General features: G+C 40.2%; 1 protein-coding gene across 4 annotated transcripts in view; it reads left to right on the forward strand.

Annotated features, from left to right (window-relative positions):
- Positions 1–127: 127 nt before the first annotated feature.
- rfx1b (regulatory factor X, 1b (influences HLA class II expression)) overlaps positions 128–15,489 on the forward strand; it is a 23,524-nt gene continuing 8,162 nt past the window's right edge. For 2 of the 4 annotated variants that reach the window (XR_008301044.1, XM_053229980.1), the window contains exons 1-10: positions 129–310; positions 4,296–4,662; positions 10,708–10,802; positions 10,889–10,960; positions 11,592–11,668; positions 11,771–12,125; positions 12,469–12,650; positions 13,247–13,366; positions 14,630–14,757; positions 14,900–15,018. Coding sequence is in view for 3 of the 4 variants with exons in the window: in XM_053229980.1 (XP_053085955.1) it covers positions 4,323–4,662; positions 10,708–10,802; positions 10,889–10,960; positions 11,592–11,668; positions 11,771–12,125; positions 12,469–12,650; positions 13,247–13,366; positions 14,630–14,757; positions 14,900–15,018 (1,488 nt within the window). In the remaining variant the exon portion in view is untranslated. Of the gene's footprint in view, positions 311–4,295; positions 4,663–10,707; positions 10,803–10,888; positions 10,961–11,591; positions 11,669–11,770; positions 12,126–12,468; positions 12,651–13,246; positions 13,367–14,629; positions 14,758–14,899; positions 15,019–15,489 lie in introns of all 4 variants that reach the window. The other 2 variants (XM_053229981.1, XM_053229982.1) reach the window with 2 other exon arrangements.

A 15,489-nucleotide genomic window follows, 5' to 3' on the forward strand; every position in this document is an offset into this window, starting at 1 on the left:
TTGATTGACAGGCGCCATCCGCGAATGAAATGACAGCTCTGAAAAGGACACAGAACTCAGCCAATAAAACAAAAGCAAGCGCGAGCGCCTTTTGAGCACCGCACCAATCACAGCTAAGATGAGGGCGGGACTTGGACGGGTGGGTAGCAACAGTTGCCCCGGTGAGGACGAGGCGCCATAGTCACGGTAGTCCTGGCGACAAGAACCAAGCAACGGGAATCAACAACAACAACAATAACAACAACAACAATCTAAACTATTAAGGAATTAAAAAAAAAAACCTCAGCAAACAACCAGCACGGACTACAAGGTGAATATGATGGTTTTATTTTCTGTAGATTTTTTTTGAAACTCCACTGTGAGTGTGTGTGTGAGTGTGTGTGTGTGTGTGAGTGTGTGTGTGAGGTTGTGTTTGAGCGCTTTAAAGCGCGAGCTAGGCGGAGGTAACCGGATCCTCGCAGCTTTCTGAAGGCTGACGGTCGTTATGACGATGTCAGATCCGCGATAGTGCCACAAAATGGCGGGTGTGGTAACACGAGAGTGTTGTACTTTTACTTGTTGGCTGTTTTTGGCCGGCTAAAAAAAACCTCTAAACCTTACCGTCCAAACTGTCTCGAGTGCTTAAAGGGGAAGACTGAGCTCAGGCTTTAGAGCGTCCTGCCAAATGGCGACTTGTGGCTCAACTCTGTTCACTTTATTATTATCACCATTATTATTATTATTATTATTATTATTATTATTACGTGTTTTCTAATAGCTTTCTCTGAGTGTCATGCGCGGCTTTTGTTTTCCCTTCCGTGTTTTGTGTGAAGTCGTTGAAAGAAAAAGTTTTGGCACTCGACTGTGAAAGTCGTCGAAAACACAGAGGGAGTGGGGCGAGGTGGGCGTGGCTTATCGAGTGGGCGTGGTCGCAAGGTGAACTGTGCGTGATTGACGTGTCTCACAGCCAATCAGCATTCTGGCAAAGAGTTCTGCGCGGAAATAACCTTGAAAAGCAGCACGGAAATATATGAAAATATTAAAATAATATTTATTATCGTAAAAAATATGCGTATATATTTAGAGCAATATTTTAACAGATAAACTAATTAATTTAAAATTTAATATTTTACCTGCTTGAACACTACTGGACTTCCTCTGGTTGCCTAAAAAACACCCATTTTTGTTTGTTTAACAGCATTACTTCAGTAATTATAAACTCTACATAATAATTATAAAGTAATTTAAAAAATAATAACTTGGCAAAACTGCCACAAAGAGCAAAATTGGCCGTGCTGTCAGGCATGTGGGCGGAGCGTACGCTCTCCCCCCTGTCAATCACAGCAACGCTAGCCAATCACAGCAGTCTGTGAGCTCAAGGTATGAGAAAGGGGGCAGATAGCGCTTTCCTCTGAGGGTGTTACGTCGCCCCGTGACGCAGCATGAGCAGCAGTTCGAAAAGATGTCTTTGACTGGCTTCACGTGTCTCAGAGGGAAACACGTGGCAGCCTTCATCATCTCACGTCGGTAGCTGTTGTGCGATAAAGGAGAGCTGACTGATTTGTGGGAATCGGCTAAGACTAAATTAGGGAGAAAATCGGCTGGGGGATTTTTTTGAGGATGTTTTACAACAGCAGACACCTGCATTAACTAACCTTCATTCCCTCCATGATTAAACTAATTCATCGATAACGAATATAACTTAATACCTTAATTAACATTAGTATGTCAAATTATCAACATTATCTGCTGTAATTACATTTAAGCAATTTTATGCAGTTTTATTTTTTTAGTTATGGAATGAATAAACATTAATTTGCGTGTATTTTAATTAAGTATTTAAGCCAGCACTAATTAATACATGCCTCAGCTTACTCTGTCGCTTACTTTAATGATAAACATAAGCCTTAAAATATTGAAAAAATAATTGATATGGGAAAATAATGAATTGTTTGGTTTTTAAATCCCAGGAAACTCCTTTAAATGGCTCGGGATCACTCATTCCTTACACCAGTATCAGATGTGGAAGCACCTCGATGTCCTTCCACCACCCCAGAAGTCTAACGTAACCATTTATAACTAGTTCGCATCAGCCACAGGTCGATACGAGTGAGATTTCACTATCAGAGTTACAGATTGCATCATGTTGTTCTTTATTTAAAAACAGCAAAACAGCTCTCTCGCTAAGCACACTGGTTTCTCTAATCTTGGACGCGACTGATCCGAACCTGTGACGCTTATGTATTTCCGAAGCTCACTAACGAAGTTTTTTTCGTAAATCTCCCTGAATCCGATTTGTACGAAAGTGTTTTTAAGAAATATTTTTTGAGAAAATAGTTTCAGCCCAAACTCCTGAATAATAATAATACAATCAGAGCGAGACTCCAGAAGTTTGATCATCGTGTTTCTAGTGCAGGGGGATTTGGTGAAATTGAACCGTTTCGTGTGTGTGTGTGTGTGTGTGTGTGTGTGTGTGTGTGGGGGGGGGGGGAACAGATCAGATTTGACGTGTTTAGTCACAAGAATTCCATCACAAGACCAGGCACGTAAACGCCGTCTATTTGCAGCTGATTTAACGTAGAAAGGGGGCACATTGTGAAACCAGTTCTGCAAGCTCCAGATATAAAGAGTCTTCAATCCTTTCTCCTGCTTATCCACTAGTTTTCTCTGTGTGTGTTCGTGTGTGTGTGTGTGTGTGTGTGTGTGTGTGTGGGATACCATAAGCGTTTGCTTTTTTTGAACAGGTTCTGCACCTGACCCGTGACAACCAATTAAAGACAAGTCTGTAATTATGACAGTTATCAGCTCCTTGTTGTGTTTAATACAGACGAATTATGCGTTATGGATTGGACTCCAAATTAACTACGGAATAAAACACTTGGGAGTGTGCTGTTTTTGGAAAATAATCAGCGACAGGGTGGCGCGATGAAGCGGAGTTACTGTGACCGTCCAGAAGTTGATTATTTCCCTATAGCGACACGTCCTGAAGTGTTTTATTCCTCTTACATCACAGGAAAATGCCAACAGGTTATTTATTCTTCTTATTATTTAAAGAACCATGCTTTTTATCCGTTTATAGTTACATTTAGTGTTGTAGAACATCCGTGAAACAAGTTATAGCGGCTCTAAACAGTCTTTCCTTCATCACCCTCTCCAGAAATTAATAAACACAGCTTGTCCTGTTACTGATGAATCTCAAAAAGCGTAAAAACTCCTCTGTCCTGAAGACTTTACCGTCGCGGAAAACTTAAAGGTTTTGAATAGTTTTAATTCAAAGCACTGACCCAAACCTTGTGCCATAATTTAAAAAAGTCTAAATCTATAAAAGTCTCGTTATAGAAAGCTTCACCAGAGCAATAATTTGTATTTTTTTAAAAAACATGTTTATTTTTAGGTTTCAATTATGTTTATGCTTGTGCAAGGTGTTGCTATAGAAACGCTAATATATAAGAGCTGTCTCGTACATATGCGTCCAATACGTCGTAGCTGTGCATCAACACCTTCTGACCAATCAGAATCGAGAATTCAACAAGCGCATACAGTGTATATGTATTTCACTGAGTTTAGATTAAGTTATTGTCTAACGTGAGATCCTGTTTTTAGTGACTTTAGCATTTTAACTCGTGTTAAAAATGTTAAAGCTGTGAATAAAGATCCAGATTTAAAAAATATTAAAGTACATTATCATGCAGTCCTGCTCGGTGATCCCAAAAAAAACCAAAAAAAAAAACACTTTGGCATCACTTCACTATTGTCAGTTTCTCTGTCGTTTCCTCTTATCTACACACACACACACACACACACACACACATGGGGTTAATACAGCGGCCCTCAAACAGGAAGTAACTTCCTTTATGTTCAGTAAAGGAGCCACATGTCTGGTTCTGCTGCAGTGTGTACTGTTTCTCTCTCTCTCTCTCTCTCTCTCTCTCTCTCCCACACACACACACACACACACACATTTGTGTGAAATCACTCTCACTGCCTGCTTTATGTGTGTGTTTGTTGAGAATGAGAAGCAAAGGTAAACAGGTGACCTGGATTAAGCTGCAGTATTTCCTCTGCATGATTTTCATCTCAAAGCCACAAAAGCCTAAAAAAACATCGGATATATAAACACTTTTTTTGTAATTAAAGAGTTAGACTCTCTTTTTGTAATTGTAAATGCTGCACAATTCGAATTAATGCAACTAATTCATTTAATATAAACGCCTGACTGTGTCACGGGCTCACCCTGATGTTCTGCATTGGTATTTTATTATTATTATTACTATTATTATTATTAATCTTAGTGATCCTATTCCTATGTTTCTCAGTAACGCAGGGTTTCGGCTGTGCTCGTAATGGCGACTCCAGGCTACACAGAGGAGCTCCAGCCCTCCCAGCCTCAAGGCGGCAGCGTGACCACGCCGAAAAGCGGCCAGCAAAAAGCCAGTCCCACCGTCACGCCCACGTTCCTCCCAGACATGCAGAGCTCGTCCAGCTCCTCCCCTTCACAGGCAGGCCTTTCCTCTAGAATAACACAGACCACACCTCCGGCGATCCTCAAGAAGGCCGTTCTGGCCACGCCCACTCAGGTTACAGCGGCGGCGGCGCAGTACGCCGTGTCCGAGATTCAGAGCTCCGCCTCCGGGTCCAGCAACGGGCAAAACACACCACAGTACATAGTGGTGACCGTTTCAGGTGAGATGTAGTTGTAGTAGTAGTAGTAGTAGTAGTAGTATCTCTCTCTCTCTCTCACACACACACACACACACCCACACACACACTAGTTTCCGATACACACACTGCACACTCTGCATGTTTTCTCCATTTCCTTTCTGAGCTTCCTTCATTTCGAGCAGCAAGATCCTCGCTGTAACTTCTGCTTTTGGGAATTTTGGAAGATGTGTGTCACTCTGTGTGTGTGTGTGTGTGTGTGTGTGTGTGTGTGTGTGTGTGTGTGTGTGAGAAAGTGTTGCAATGCTGCTGGTTTATTTGTGGCTACTTCTATTAGCAAAGAGCTGCAGGAAGTGTCCCACAATTCCACGTTACTCCAGATCCTTGCGCCGCCCGTTATACAGCCCATAATAATCCACTGCCCACTTTTAAAATCACGTCTTTGTGCTACATCATCACCGGCTTCACGCTGAGACGCTAAGGAAACAGAAGAATCCCAGATGTTTAGTCAAAGTAACGTTTGTTAGAGTGGTTCTAGCAACTAATATCTGAAAGAGTTAGGGGAAAGAAAAAAAAACAGTAGTTCATGACAACGCTGTTGCTAAGCAACTGGAAAACATACAGCCAGCGTATGCAGCCTAATGACTGAGGGGAAACTGAGTTAGTTAGCTAGCAAGTCTGGTGTATGGACTGCGGAAAGGAGCTGTGACAGTGGAAATGACACAGACTTATCAAGAATATCAACATTTACCTCAGAAGTGTTGATATATTACTACAAAAATACACTGTAAGGCTGAAATTACGCTGTAATTACACTTTAACCGACTGCTGAGTAACAACAAAAACAGCGTGTCACATGTCATGAACTCAGAGCTGTCAGAAGTCCAAAACTAGATTTTTTTTAAAGACGTTACATTTAGCTTGTTCTTTATTTTATGATTTTAAGAGAAAACAGCTCCAGTTAGCTTAGCGAGCAAGGTCCCACTTCACTGCCCCTCAAATCAGGAAATCAGGTCCTGCCCTTAAAGCCGATGTGTAATGGAAATCATAACACATTTTTCTCTCCATCCTGTCACATCTTTCCGGATGAAACCATACATTCAGGCGGGAAATGATGTAAGTCCAGACTTAACTGGTGTTACAATGCCAAAAATAAATAAATAAATAAATAAATAAGATCACAGCAAGTGGAAAATCACAAACATAGTCAAAATATATCATAGTTTATACGATTACAATAAAATAATTACAGGATTATTTTTAGCCTTTTTTTTAAACTCATTTTAAGCTTGAAATCTTTTTATTCTGTTGGATAATTTTGCTAGTTTTTAGCATTTATTTCTAGACAGAAGCAAAAAAATCTGCCAGTAGAATAAGAAATAAAATTTTAAGCTTGAAATGAGTAAAAGTGTCTAGAAATATGTTATTATATAATTAGTTTACATTTTTAGTTTACTGTGAACTTGTAATAGGAAGTTCTAGCTAAATTAAGCTATATTCAAGATATTTTCACTTGCTAAGATGACTTTTTCTTTGGAGTGTGTACTAAAAATGACACTTTTGCTTACTTTTTCCTCGGCCCGTGTTTGTACGGTGATGATGTCGTCAAGAATACGCTGCAGGCCAAATCATCTTCTGTTTCAATACAAGAATTCTTATTAGTGAGAAATTTCTCCTCACATTCCAGCAGCTTTTATCAAATACACTCTGACTGGAAGGGAGAAAAAAAAACAGCGACATACAGCAGGAAGTGTTACCTGGTAAATCAGCAAACTCTGACTCACGCATTAGCATTCAGGCTTTCTAGCTTCAGCTGATTTTACTATATTTTAATTTACACTTTATTAAAGTATGTATACTTTACCTGACTATACCTTTACGTGATTAATACTGATGAATTGTGCAACTTGAGCAGGTTTATTGTAACAGATTAGTCGCTCTTAGCTGAACTCACTTGTCTGTAAATACTAAAATGGCTCCTAAACCCTAAAAGCAGTTGAGCTTGAAGTAAAAGTGACGTGCTGTCATTCACATCGTAATTATAAACATTTCTCTCGTACCTTGAGCTATATATTGATTTGAAGAACATACCAGAAGCACATGAGGATGCTAATACCAGAGAGTGAATGTTAAGTATCAGGAAAAATAACCCAACAGGTAGCACATGAACTAGCAAAACTAAAGTGGATCAGCGGATTTTATCTTCCATTCCCTCTCATTCTCTGTGTCTATACATCGCTCTGTCCTTTTCGTTCAGACTCGTTCTATCTCTCTGTCCATCTCTGCCTCTCTCCATCCGAGTGCCGTGTTTACTAGAACATGAGAGTGTCCTGCCGTCTGTGGAGATTAGCTGCTCAAGGCTGGCCTCGTCCTGCGCCGTATAAGAGGAGAAAGAGACCGAGAGATGCTCGCTTGTTTTCCTCTTCAGTCTCTCTCTCTCTCTCTTTTCTAAAGTCATGTTCTACAGTAGCTGCATGTACAGCTTCGATACGGCGTACCGTGAGTAACAAGAAACGCGGGGTTCACCTTTAACTTTATCTGTTCTTAGATTAAGAGGAGATTATGAGGGGATTGTGAGGAGAAGTGCAGATTATTACTGATACAGATTATTAATATCAGACCTCTATAGACTGGAAGTTCTGTCTCAGAGGTGACTTTTTTAGATCCACTAATCTGTTTTTTTTTTTTTTTTTTTTTAACATGCTGTGAAAGTGTGTGATGTTGCATCTCACAAGTCACGTATGTAAGAATTGTTACACACTCTTTTAAATCTGAATGAAAACAACTGCAACCAAGCCGTCATTACAGCAGCCCTCTTTTCCTCGGCGTTATAAGGTCGTGTACTAGAGCAGCTGCACGGACATTTTCGAGGTAGTGTACTGTGAGGAACCTGGAAGCGTACATTAGGGGAAATGGTAGGTAGGGATGCACCAATCTGATACTCAAACTCTGACCTGAAACGCCGGATCAGTATGGCGTCAGAGTTGACATTTTCCACCATTTTATGTGTATATATATATTTGTAACTATCTGGGAATCATTGTGCATCTTAGACACGTCATTGAAGAGGAAGAGAAAAAAAACAGCATCATTACAGCAACACCTTGTTAAAAAAAAAGTGTTGTATCAGATGCTTTATTATTGGTAATCTGTGAAAAGAATGATTATGCAGTATTTGATTCATGGGAATATTATAGATGTGATGGACAGAGACGCACCAATCCGTTACTAAAACTCTGGCCTAAAACACTGGATCAGAATCACATCAGAGTTAACATAGAGTATTTTCCGAATCCAATTCACCGATTTCTAATTTCTATATACTCTGTAAATGCATACGATGTGGAGTAGCAGTTTTATTTACTTATTTATTTTTATGAATCACGTTCTTATCTTAGTTAGGATCGTTATTAGCTTCTTAGATATGTCATTAGATGAAAGAGAATAAAGGTATACAATGGGTCATTGGCACAACACCTTATAAAAACATGGAAATTAAAAGCATTAGGCGATTTTCAGACCTCTAGCTTAAAACAATGAAAAAAAAGTGAGCTTTGATGGAGACATTAGAGACGTTGACTTGTTCTTTCCTGTGTTTCTCTGACATAAAGTGAAGTGCTACAGTATCTGGATGGAATCTGGATCTACACGATGGGAATATTATGAGTCGGGACGCGCCGAGCGGGTACACAGTGTCGATATCGGACTGATCTTGTCAGATAACGTATCGGTGTAATAATGTAGATCGGAGTGAACGTATTTTTCCACTTTTGTCCAAAGATTTTTTTCTTTTAAACCAGCCATGACCATTTTCTCCTTTTTTTTTCCTTGTTTTAATTAGTATCAGTTCAATTCCATCGTACACTAGGAAGCCTCCTCACCGTGACATAAGCATGCTTTTAATAAAGTCTAATAAGGTGAGGTATCTCATTTTAACAGATACTTAAAGCTCTGACGTTAGTAATGTATCAAAAATTAAAAAAGAAAAAACCGAAACGGATTTGGTGGATGTGGTTTGGCCTTCACTAACCATCCTTAGGCAAGTAAGTACACCCCTTTTTGTTTTTCGTATCTAAGGCTATAAACGAGGAAGCGTCTTTATCTTGGTTATTGAATTGCAGGAAGGATGCGTATGATGATGTTACAGGTTCTCTGTAGCTAACTCGGGAAATTGGGCTTTTGTTGTTTTTTTGTCACTCGTCAGTGGAATGAAATATAGGATTCATTACCGTTAAACAGAGTACTTTTTTTTTCTTAATTCACTCTTAACACATTAGTTTAGACAGGAGCAGTGTTTTTTTTTCTTTTTTTTTATAGTATGTTCAGATAAACGTATTCCCTCGTCAGTGGATTGGGTTATATGAATCACTTCCAGCTTTATTTTGTTTATATTGCGTACGTTTTATGTATATTCACAGCATTCTGTTATTTATCATAATGTCATCTCGTGTTTAGCTGCATGACCTTTTTATTATCTATGCAGGAAATCTCAGAATGGGTTTCTCTACTTAATAATAAAAAATGGATTAATGATGAATGAAAGGTTGAATGGAAAGGAATGTGGAGTTTGTGTTTCATGAGAGGGAAAGTGAACAGAGAGGAATGTTTTTTGCATCAGGGCTTTTGTTGCATGTTTTCCTGTGTGTTGGCGTCTCTGTCTTATCTGTTTCTCAGTTCCTCATTCGTCTCACACACACACACACACACACACACACACACACACACACCCACACACACATACACATACACATACAGTATTTGTGTTCTGCAATGCTTTATTAAAAGGCACAAATGTCAGATTAGAGGGTAATATAACAAGATTAATTAAAAGAAAAAAGTTAATGATCAAGTAGCAAAAGATAACGAGGAGTAACGGATAAATACATGAGTAGTCCTCTAAGAATAGAAATATTTGTAACTCTTGCCTCACTGGTTGTCCCGAAGACGAAGGAAGGATGCAGGATGGTAGAATTTCACTTTTGTCTCCCTGTGTGTGTGTGTGTGTGTGTGTGTGTGTGTGTGTGTATACAGTACTGTGCAAAAGTCTTAGGCACCCTATTTTTTTTTTTCTTAGTACAAACCTTTTCCATGTTATATGTATATATGTATATCTATATGTATATCTTTTATATATCTAATGTCTCTATGTTAAAAAATACTATAAAGAGCAGGAAACAGTAATAAAAGAAACAAAGTCAGTATTTGGTGTGATGGCCCTTTGCTTAAAAAAAAAATTAAACAGTAGTCTCAGGTGCAGTGTGTGCAGTTTTATAAGGAAATGAGCTGTAAGTGTTACTGAGCATCTTGCAGAAGCAGCCACAGCCACAGAATCTAAAATGTTTTTGTACTGAATCAATAATGTAGAAGTCATAAAATAAAAATCTATAACAAAGTTTGTATTAAAAAAAATAGGGTGCCTAAGACTTTTACACAGTACTGTGTGTGTGTGTGTGTGTGCAATTTTATGGCTTCTACATTACTGATTCAGTACAAAAACATTTTAGATTCCAAACATTAGTTTTCCAGCACAAATTAAACGTTACAGAAAATGTTTGTATGTCAGTAAAGAAAGCAGCAGATTATGCAAGAGTCACTTTTCAGATAAAAACATAATGAAGGCTGCTGGGTTTCGCTGCAGAAATAAGAAGCGAGTCGACAGTCAAAGTCTCCAGAAGAACTGCGGCTGCTTCTGCAAGATGCTCAGTAACACTTCCAGCTCATTTCCTTATAAAACTGCACACACTGCACCTCAGATACTGTTTTTTTTTTTTTTTTTTTAAGCGAAGGATCATCACACCAAATACTGACTTTATTTCATTTATTACTGTTTCTTCTCTTTATAGTATTTTTTTAATGTAGAAACATTTAATTTCATTATTTTTGAAAGCATCTTTGCTCTACAGCATTTCTTTGCATGTGTCTAAGACCTTTGCACAGAACTGTATATAGAGTTTATTTGTGTCAGTTCACTCCTTGAATCCATGAGTGATGCTGCATGTTTTCTGGCACCATATATTTCTAATCGCTGTGTCTTCACGAAGCTCCCTTTCTGCCTCTCTGTATTTGTAGAAGGCTCTATCCATTCGAACGATTCGGTGTCGGATTCCAGTCCACCTCCCACCGTCCAGACGGGTGTGCCGACACACGTGGTGCAGACTGCACAGGTAAAACGCACACACCTGACTTCATTCTTAGCGGATCATCCTGTTGCTTTCAGAGCTCTGAACGTGTCCTTCCTGTTTCCCACCAGCAGAGGTCAGTAGTGCAGACCACAGCCAAGAGCGGCCAGCACGGAGTCGGCAACCTGCACATTACTCCTGAGGTCAGCTTGCGTGTTTTAATTATTTTATTATTACAGAATGAACATGAGCGGTAGAGCTACACTATGTGTTTATATCGCATAAACATAAACCACACAGCATTCGTACTTCAGTAATCGCATACAGTTATATTAGTAAGGTTAACGTATTGTGAATAGGAAGCCATTTGATATTTGGCCTAACTTGCCCTATCTGGAGCACCAGTAAGAAATGTAAGATCGAAAGAAGTCAGCACGTGATGGCTCATATGGCTGTATCACGCAAAACCCCCATACAGCATGTATGTGTCTAGTGTCTGTTCTATTTGAGCAAATCCTTTAAGTGAATCAGTTTAATTGAATCACTGACAAATAAATCATGTTCGTTTGTTTGTTTGGTTTTCATTTACACACCAAAATAAGTATAGTCGTACTCAGCTGTGTGATCGTCACCATATTTCTCGACACTCCTCTGAGCAGTGAATCAAACAAATCAAAACTGATTCATTTAAATGATTCACTTTCAGTGAGTCATGATGATGTTCATCAGTGATACAGAAAACACAGAAAGGGAAAATATTTAAATATCTGGTAAGATGTGTTTCAGCGATTGATTAACTGTCCTGTGTGTGTGTGTGTGTGTGTGTGTGTGTAGATCTCTCAAGTAGGGCATGTCTACTCCAGCCAGGTTCAGTATGGGGATGGAGACAGCAACTACAACAACACATCCATGTGAGACACACACTTGTGTTACTTTTTCTTTAATCTTCCAACTGACCAATCAGACACCTGATAAATTGTCTCCTTCTGTCTCTATATGGTTCTTTGTCTCAGTCGTTCCAGCACGTACCCCTTCACAGAGTCCTCCCTCTACGGCCAGGCCACGCCCTCTGGCCCGTACTATGATGATCCACCCACATCCGGGTCACAAGTCTCCACCCCTGTGACTTCGCAGCCGGTTTCCGTGACGACAGGATTCTCAGGGGGTGGTACTGGGGTGACGGTGGTATCAGGAGCATCTTCTTCAGGTGGGGGGGGAGGCGGGGCTGGAACCGGCGTTGTGGCTGGGGGAGGGGCTGGGGGTGTGGCCAGCGCAGGAGGGGCGGGCGGTTATGTGGTTCCCGGCACCTACGTGATGGGAAGCGGAGGCCAGAATTACACGCACAACATACGCGCCTCACCTGCTACTGTGAGTACGCACCAGCTGTTACAGGGAAACACCTGTATTACAGAATTGTGCATGATTTAAAACAATTTCATTGTCTAAACAATAAATATTAACGTAAGGACACTTACTGTTATGAAGTGTATGTCAGCTTGTTTTTATATTTTAACGTAAAAGTATAGTATAGGAATATCGGACAGTTTTGACCTTATGGGGACACTGTGGAGATTTTTTTTAATTTAAGAAACTAAAAAGGTTTCCTTTTGGTTACTCAGATTAAAGCTAGGGTTAGATTTACGTGGAGGAATAGCATGAATTAGCTGAATTAGATGCTAAGACAAATGTGTGTGTGTGTGTGTGTGTGCAGGTGCAGTGGCTATTGGATAACTACGAGAAGGCAGAGGGTGTGAGTCTGCCGCGCTGCACGCTCTACTATCACTACCTGCTTCACTGTCAGGAGGCCAAGCTGGAGCCCGTCAACGCTGCCTCCTTCGGCAAACTCATTCGCTCCATGTTCGTTGGCCTACGCACTCGCCGACTCGGCACCAGGTACACACACATACACGCAGTTCCAAGAAAGAAGCAATTCCTGAGGGCAACGTTACCAAGTGTCATTAGAGCTACAGAAGGAATCATTTGTTGTGAGACCAAAAACAAACTGGCCAAGCTCCTCCAAATCCACTGTAGCATATGCTGGTGGATCACTGATGCTTTGAGGCTTGTGAAAATTCAAATTAAAAACCAGGTTGCCTCTGCCAAAAGGTTAAGACTTGGCCCAAGTTAATTTACACGAGACAATGATCCCAAATAAACTTCCCAGCCTCTGAATTTGATCCCTGCTGAAAAACTGTGTTCTGGATTGAAGAGAAGAGGATTGAAGGGGTTGTGTTCATCATTCTTGAAAATGAAACTTTATAGTGTCCCTGTGTGTTTAAGGTAAATATGCCATTATATATTTGTTTGAATGTAGGGTGCCAATAATTATGGAGCTCACTGTACAGGCAAAAAAGTGATGGTAAACATACTCACTTTGTTTTGTGTGTTCAAATGCGTGTACAGGTATATGTGTGTGTGAGTGTGTTTATTTAAACTGTCCTCTATGTGAAACCCAATAATGAATGTGTGTGTGTGTGTGTGTTTTTCAGAGGGAACTCGAAGTACCACTACTACGGCCTTCGGATCAAGAGCAGCTCCCCCCTGCACCGGCTCGTGGAGGACCAGCAACACCTGGCCATGAGACAACAGCCCTTCTCGCATAAGCACAGGTGAGTGTGTGTGTGTGTGTGTGACCTAATACACATTTGTCAGAGGTACATTTAAGAAATGTAAGACAGCACAACCCAAAAAGGAAAATTTACATGTCACAACAGCATATGATGATTAGAATACAGAGAAAGAATAAAAAAAGAGAGCTGAAGTCAATAGCTAGTAAAAAGATCTGTACAAATTAGAGGTGTAACAATACATCGATATGGATCGATGCATCGATTAAATTTCTAACGATACGATGCATCGATGCCACACGTAAAATGTCGATATGCGGTACCTTTATTTTGACACTCTCCACGTCCTCATTCCTCACGTAACGTCCGTCTACGCATTTCCGCCAGAGCGCGCATTTTCGTTTACTCCCCACACTGTCTGCCTGTGTGTCAGAAAGAATGCGAATGCGATGCAGCAACAAAGCGGTTGTAGCAGCGAAAAGACAGACGCAGAAAACTTTGTGCCTGCTGTCGGACGCAAATCGTGGGTTTGGAAATATTTTGTATTTGGGAAAACAGTTGGGCAGACAAAGAAAACCCTTGTTATTTGCAAATGTTATGTAATTTGTTTGCATTTGGGAGTTATTAAAAATGTAACTGCTTGTGTAAACTAGGCACATAATATCAAAATATCGATAAATTCATCGAATCGAATCATAATCGTATCGCAGAAATTTTTGAGGTATCGGCAAATATGGTATCGCTGGCGGAGAAAATCGATATCATATCGTATCGTATCGTGAGGAACTATCCGATTTACACCCCTAGTACAAACGTTCATGTATCTATGTACAATAGTGCCTGAATAACTATTACTCCAAAAGTAATGGCACCTCTTATACTGATAAGCAGTTTGGCTCCACGTTTCCACCTGGCTGTGTCGATGTGTCATTTTAACTTTAAATACTGGCGCACTGTGATGTTTTTAGGGAACGTAGTGACCAATGATGAGCTTTAGTTAAGTAACTTTATTTAGCTATCTCAGTTAGATAGCAAGAAAAATAATAGCGAGGCAAATTCCTTTGTAAGAGCAACTCAGTAGGTGGCAGTTCCTCCATCTGTTTTTTTTTTTTGATAGAAGAGACCACAGCTTTTTTTGGTGATGGATTTTTCCGGAAAGTTAAAACCGACACCAAACGAATCTGAATAATTCAGCAGGAACAAATCAGTCGATTCCAAGTTGAAGGAATTGAATCTTTAATGCTGACTGCTGAAATGTGGATTGCTTGTTTGCATTTATTTGATTTGATGGACTTTCCTTCGCAGGATAAGACCGGTGCAGAAAGTTGAGGGGATGACCAATGGGATGGCCGTGGGGGCGGGGCAAGGAGCAGGCCAGGGGGTGGGGCTGTTCGATATCAGCTCCCAAATCCAGCAGTATCAGCAGTTTTTGGGTAAACACACACACACACACACACAATCTCTCACACACACGTTTGTCTAACTATCCTTGTGAGGACATTACACTGACGTAATCAGTAATATTTTATATAATCTCTGTCTCCGTCTCGCTCTCTGTCTGTCGCGCTCTCTCAGATGCGTCTCGCTCTCTGCCTGAGTTTCCAGAGATTGATCTCCAGGGAAAGGCCCTGCCAGAAGGGATTCTTCTGGAACATATCCGAGCCTTCCAGCAGCTCTACCGGGAGCACTGTGAGGTAACACACACGGTGTTTATATATACTTATGTATACTGTGTGTTTTTGTATGTGTGAGAAGTGCTTAGGTGTTGTAGTCCATTTGTACAGGCCATACTTGTGCTCCTGAGCTCCTTATTTTGGTCAAATTAAAGGAAAAGGTAAATGTTTCAACAAATATTGTGCACCTACACGGTCACTCCACCTGAGGAGCAAACGTTACGTTTTCAGTTGCAAGTCTTGGTTTAATTGTAACAGGAGCTCACAGCTATGTAGATAACTTTCTAGCTGCTAACTTGCTAGTCAGTAAAGTCTACTTGTTGCTAAGACAATGAATTAGCAAGAGTGATAAGAAATAAATAAATATATTTCAAAAAACGCGTAGGATGTGTGATGGAACTGGGCATCCCGAATGCAGTAATGCAGTGGTGTATTTTTGGTTAAAATGCTGCACGGTGAAATATGTACCTTTTGAAGGATGTGGTTACTAAG

The sequence above is a fragment of the Pangasianodon hypophthalmus genome, chromosome 26 (genome assembly GCF_027358585.1).
Source record: "Pangasianodon hypophthalmus isolate fPanHyp1 chromosome 26, fPanHyp1.pri, whole genome shotgun sequence".
NCBI lineage: Eukaryota > Metazoa > Chordata > Actinopteri > Siluriformes > Pangasiidae > Pangasianodon > Pangasianodon hypophthalmus.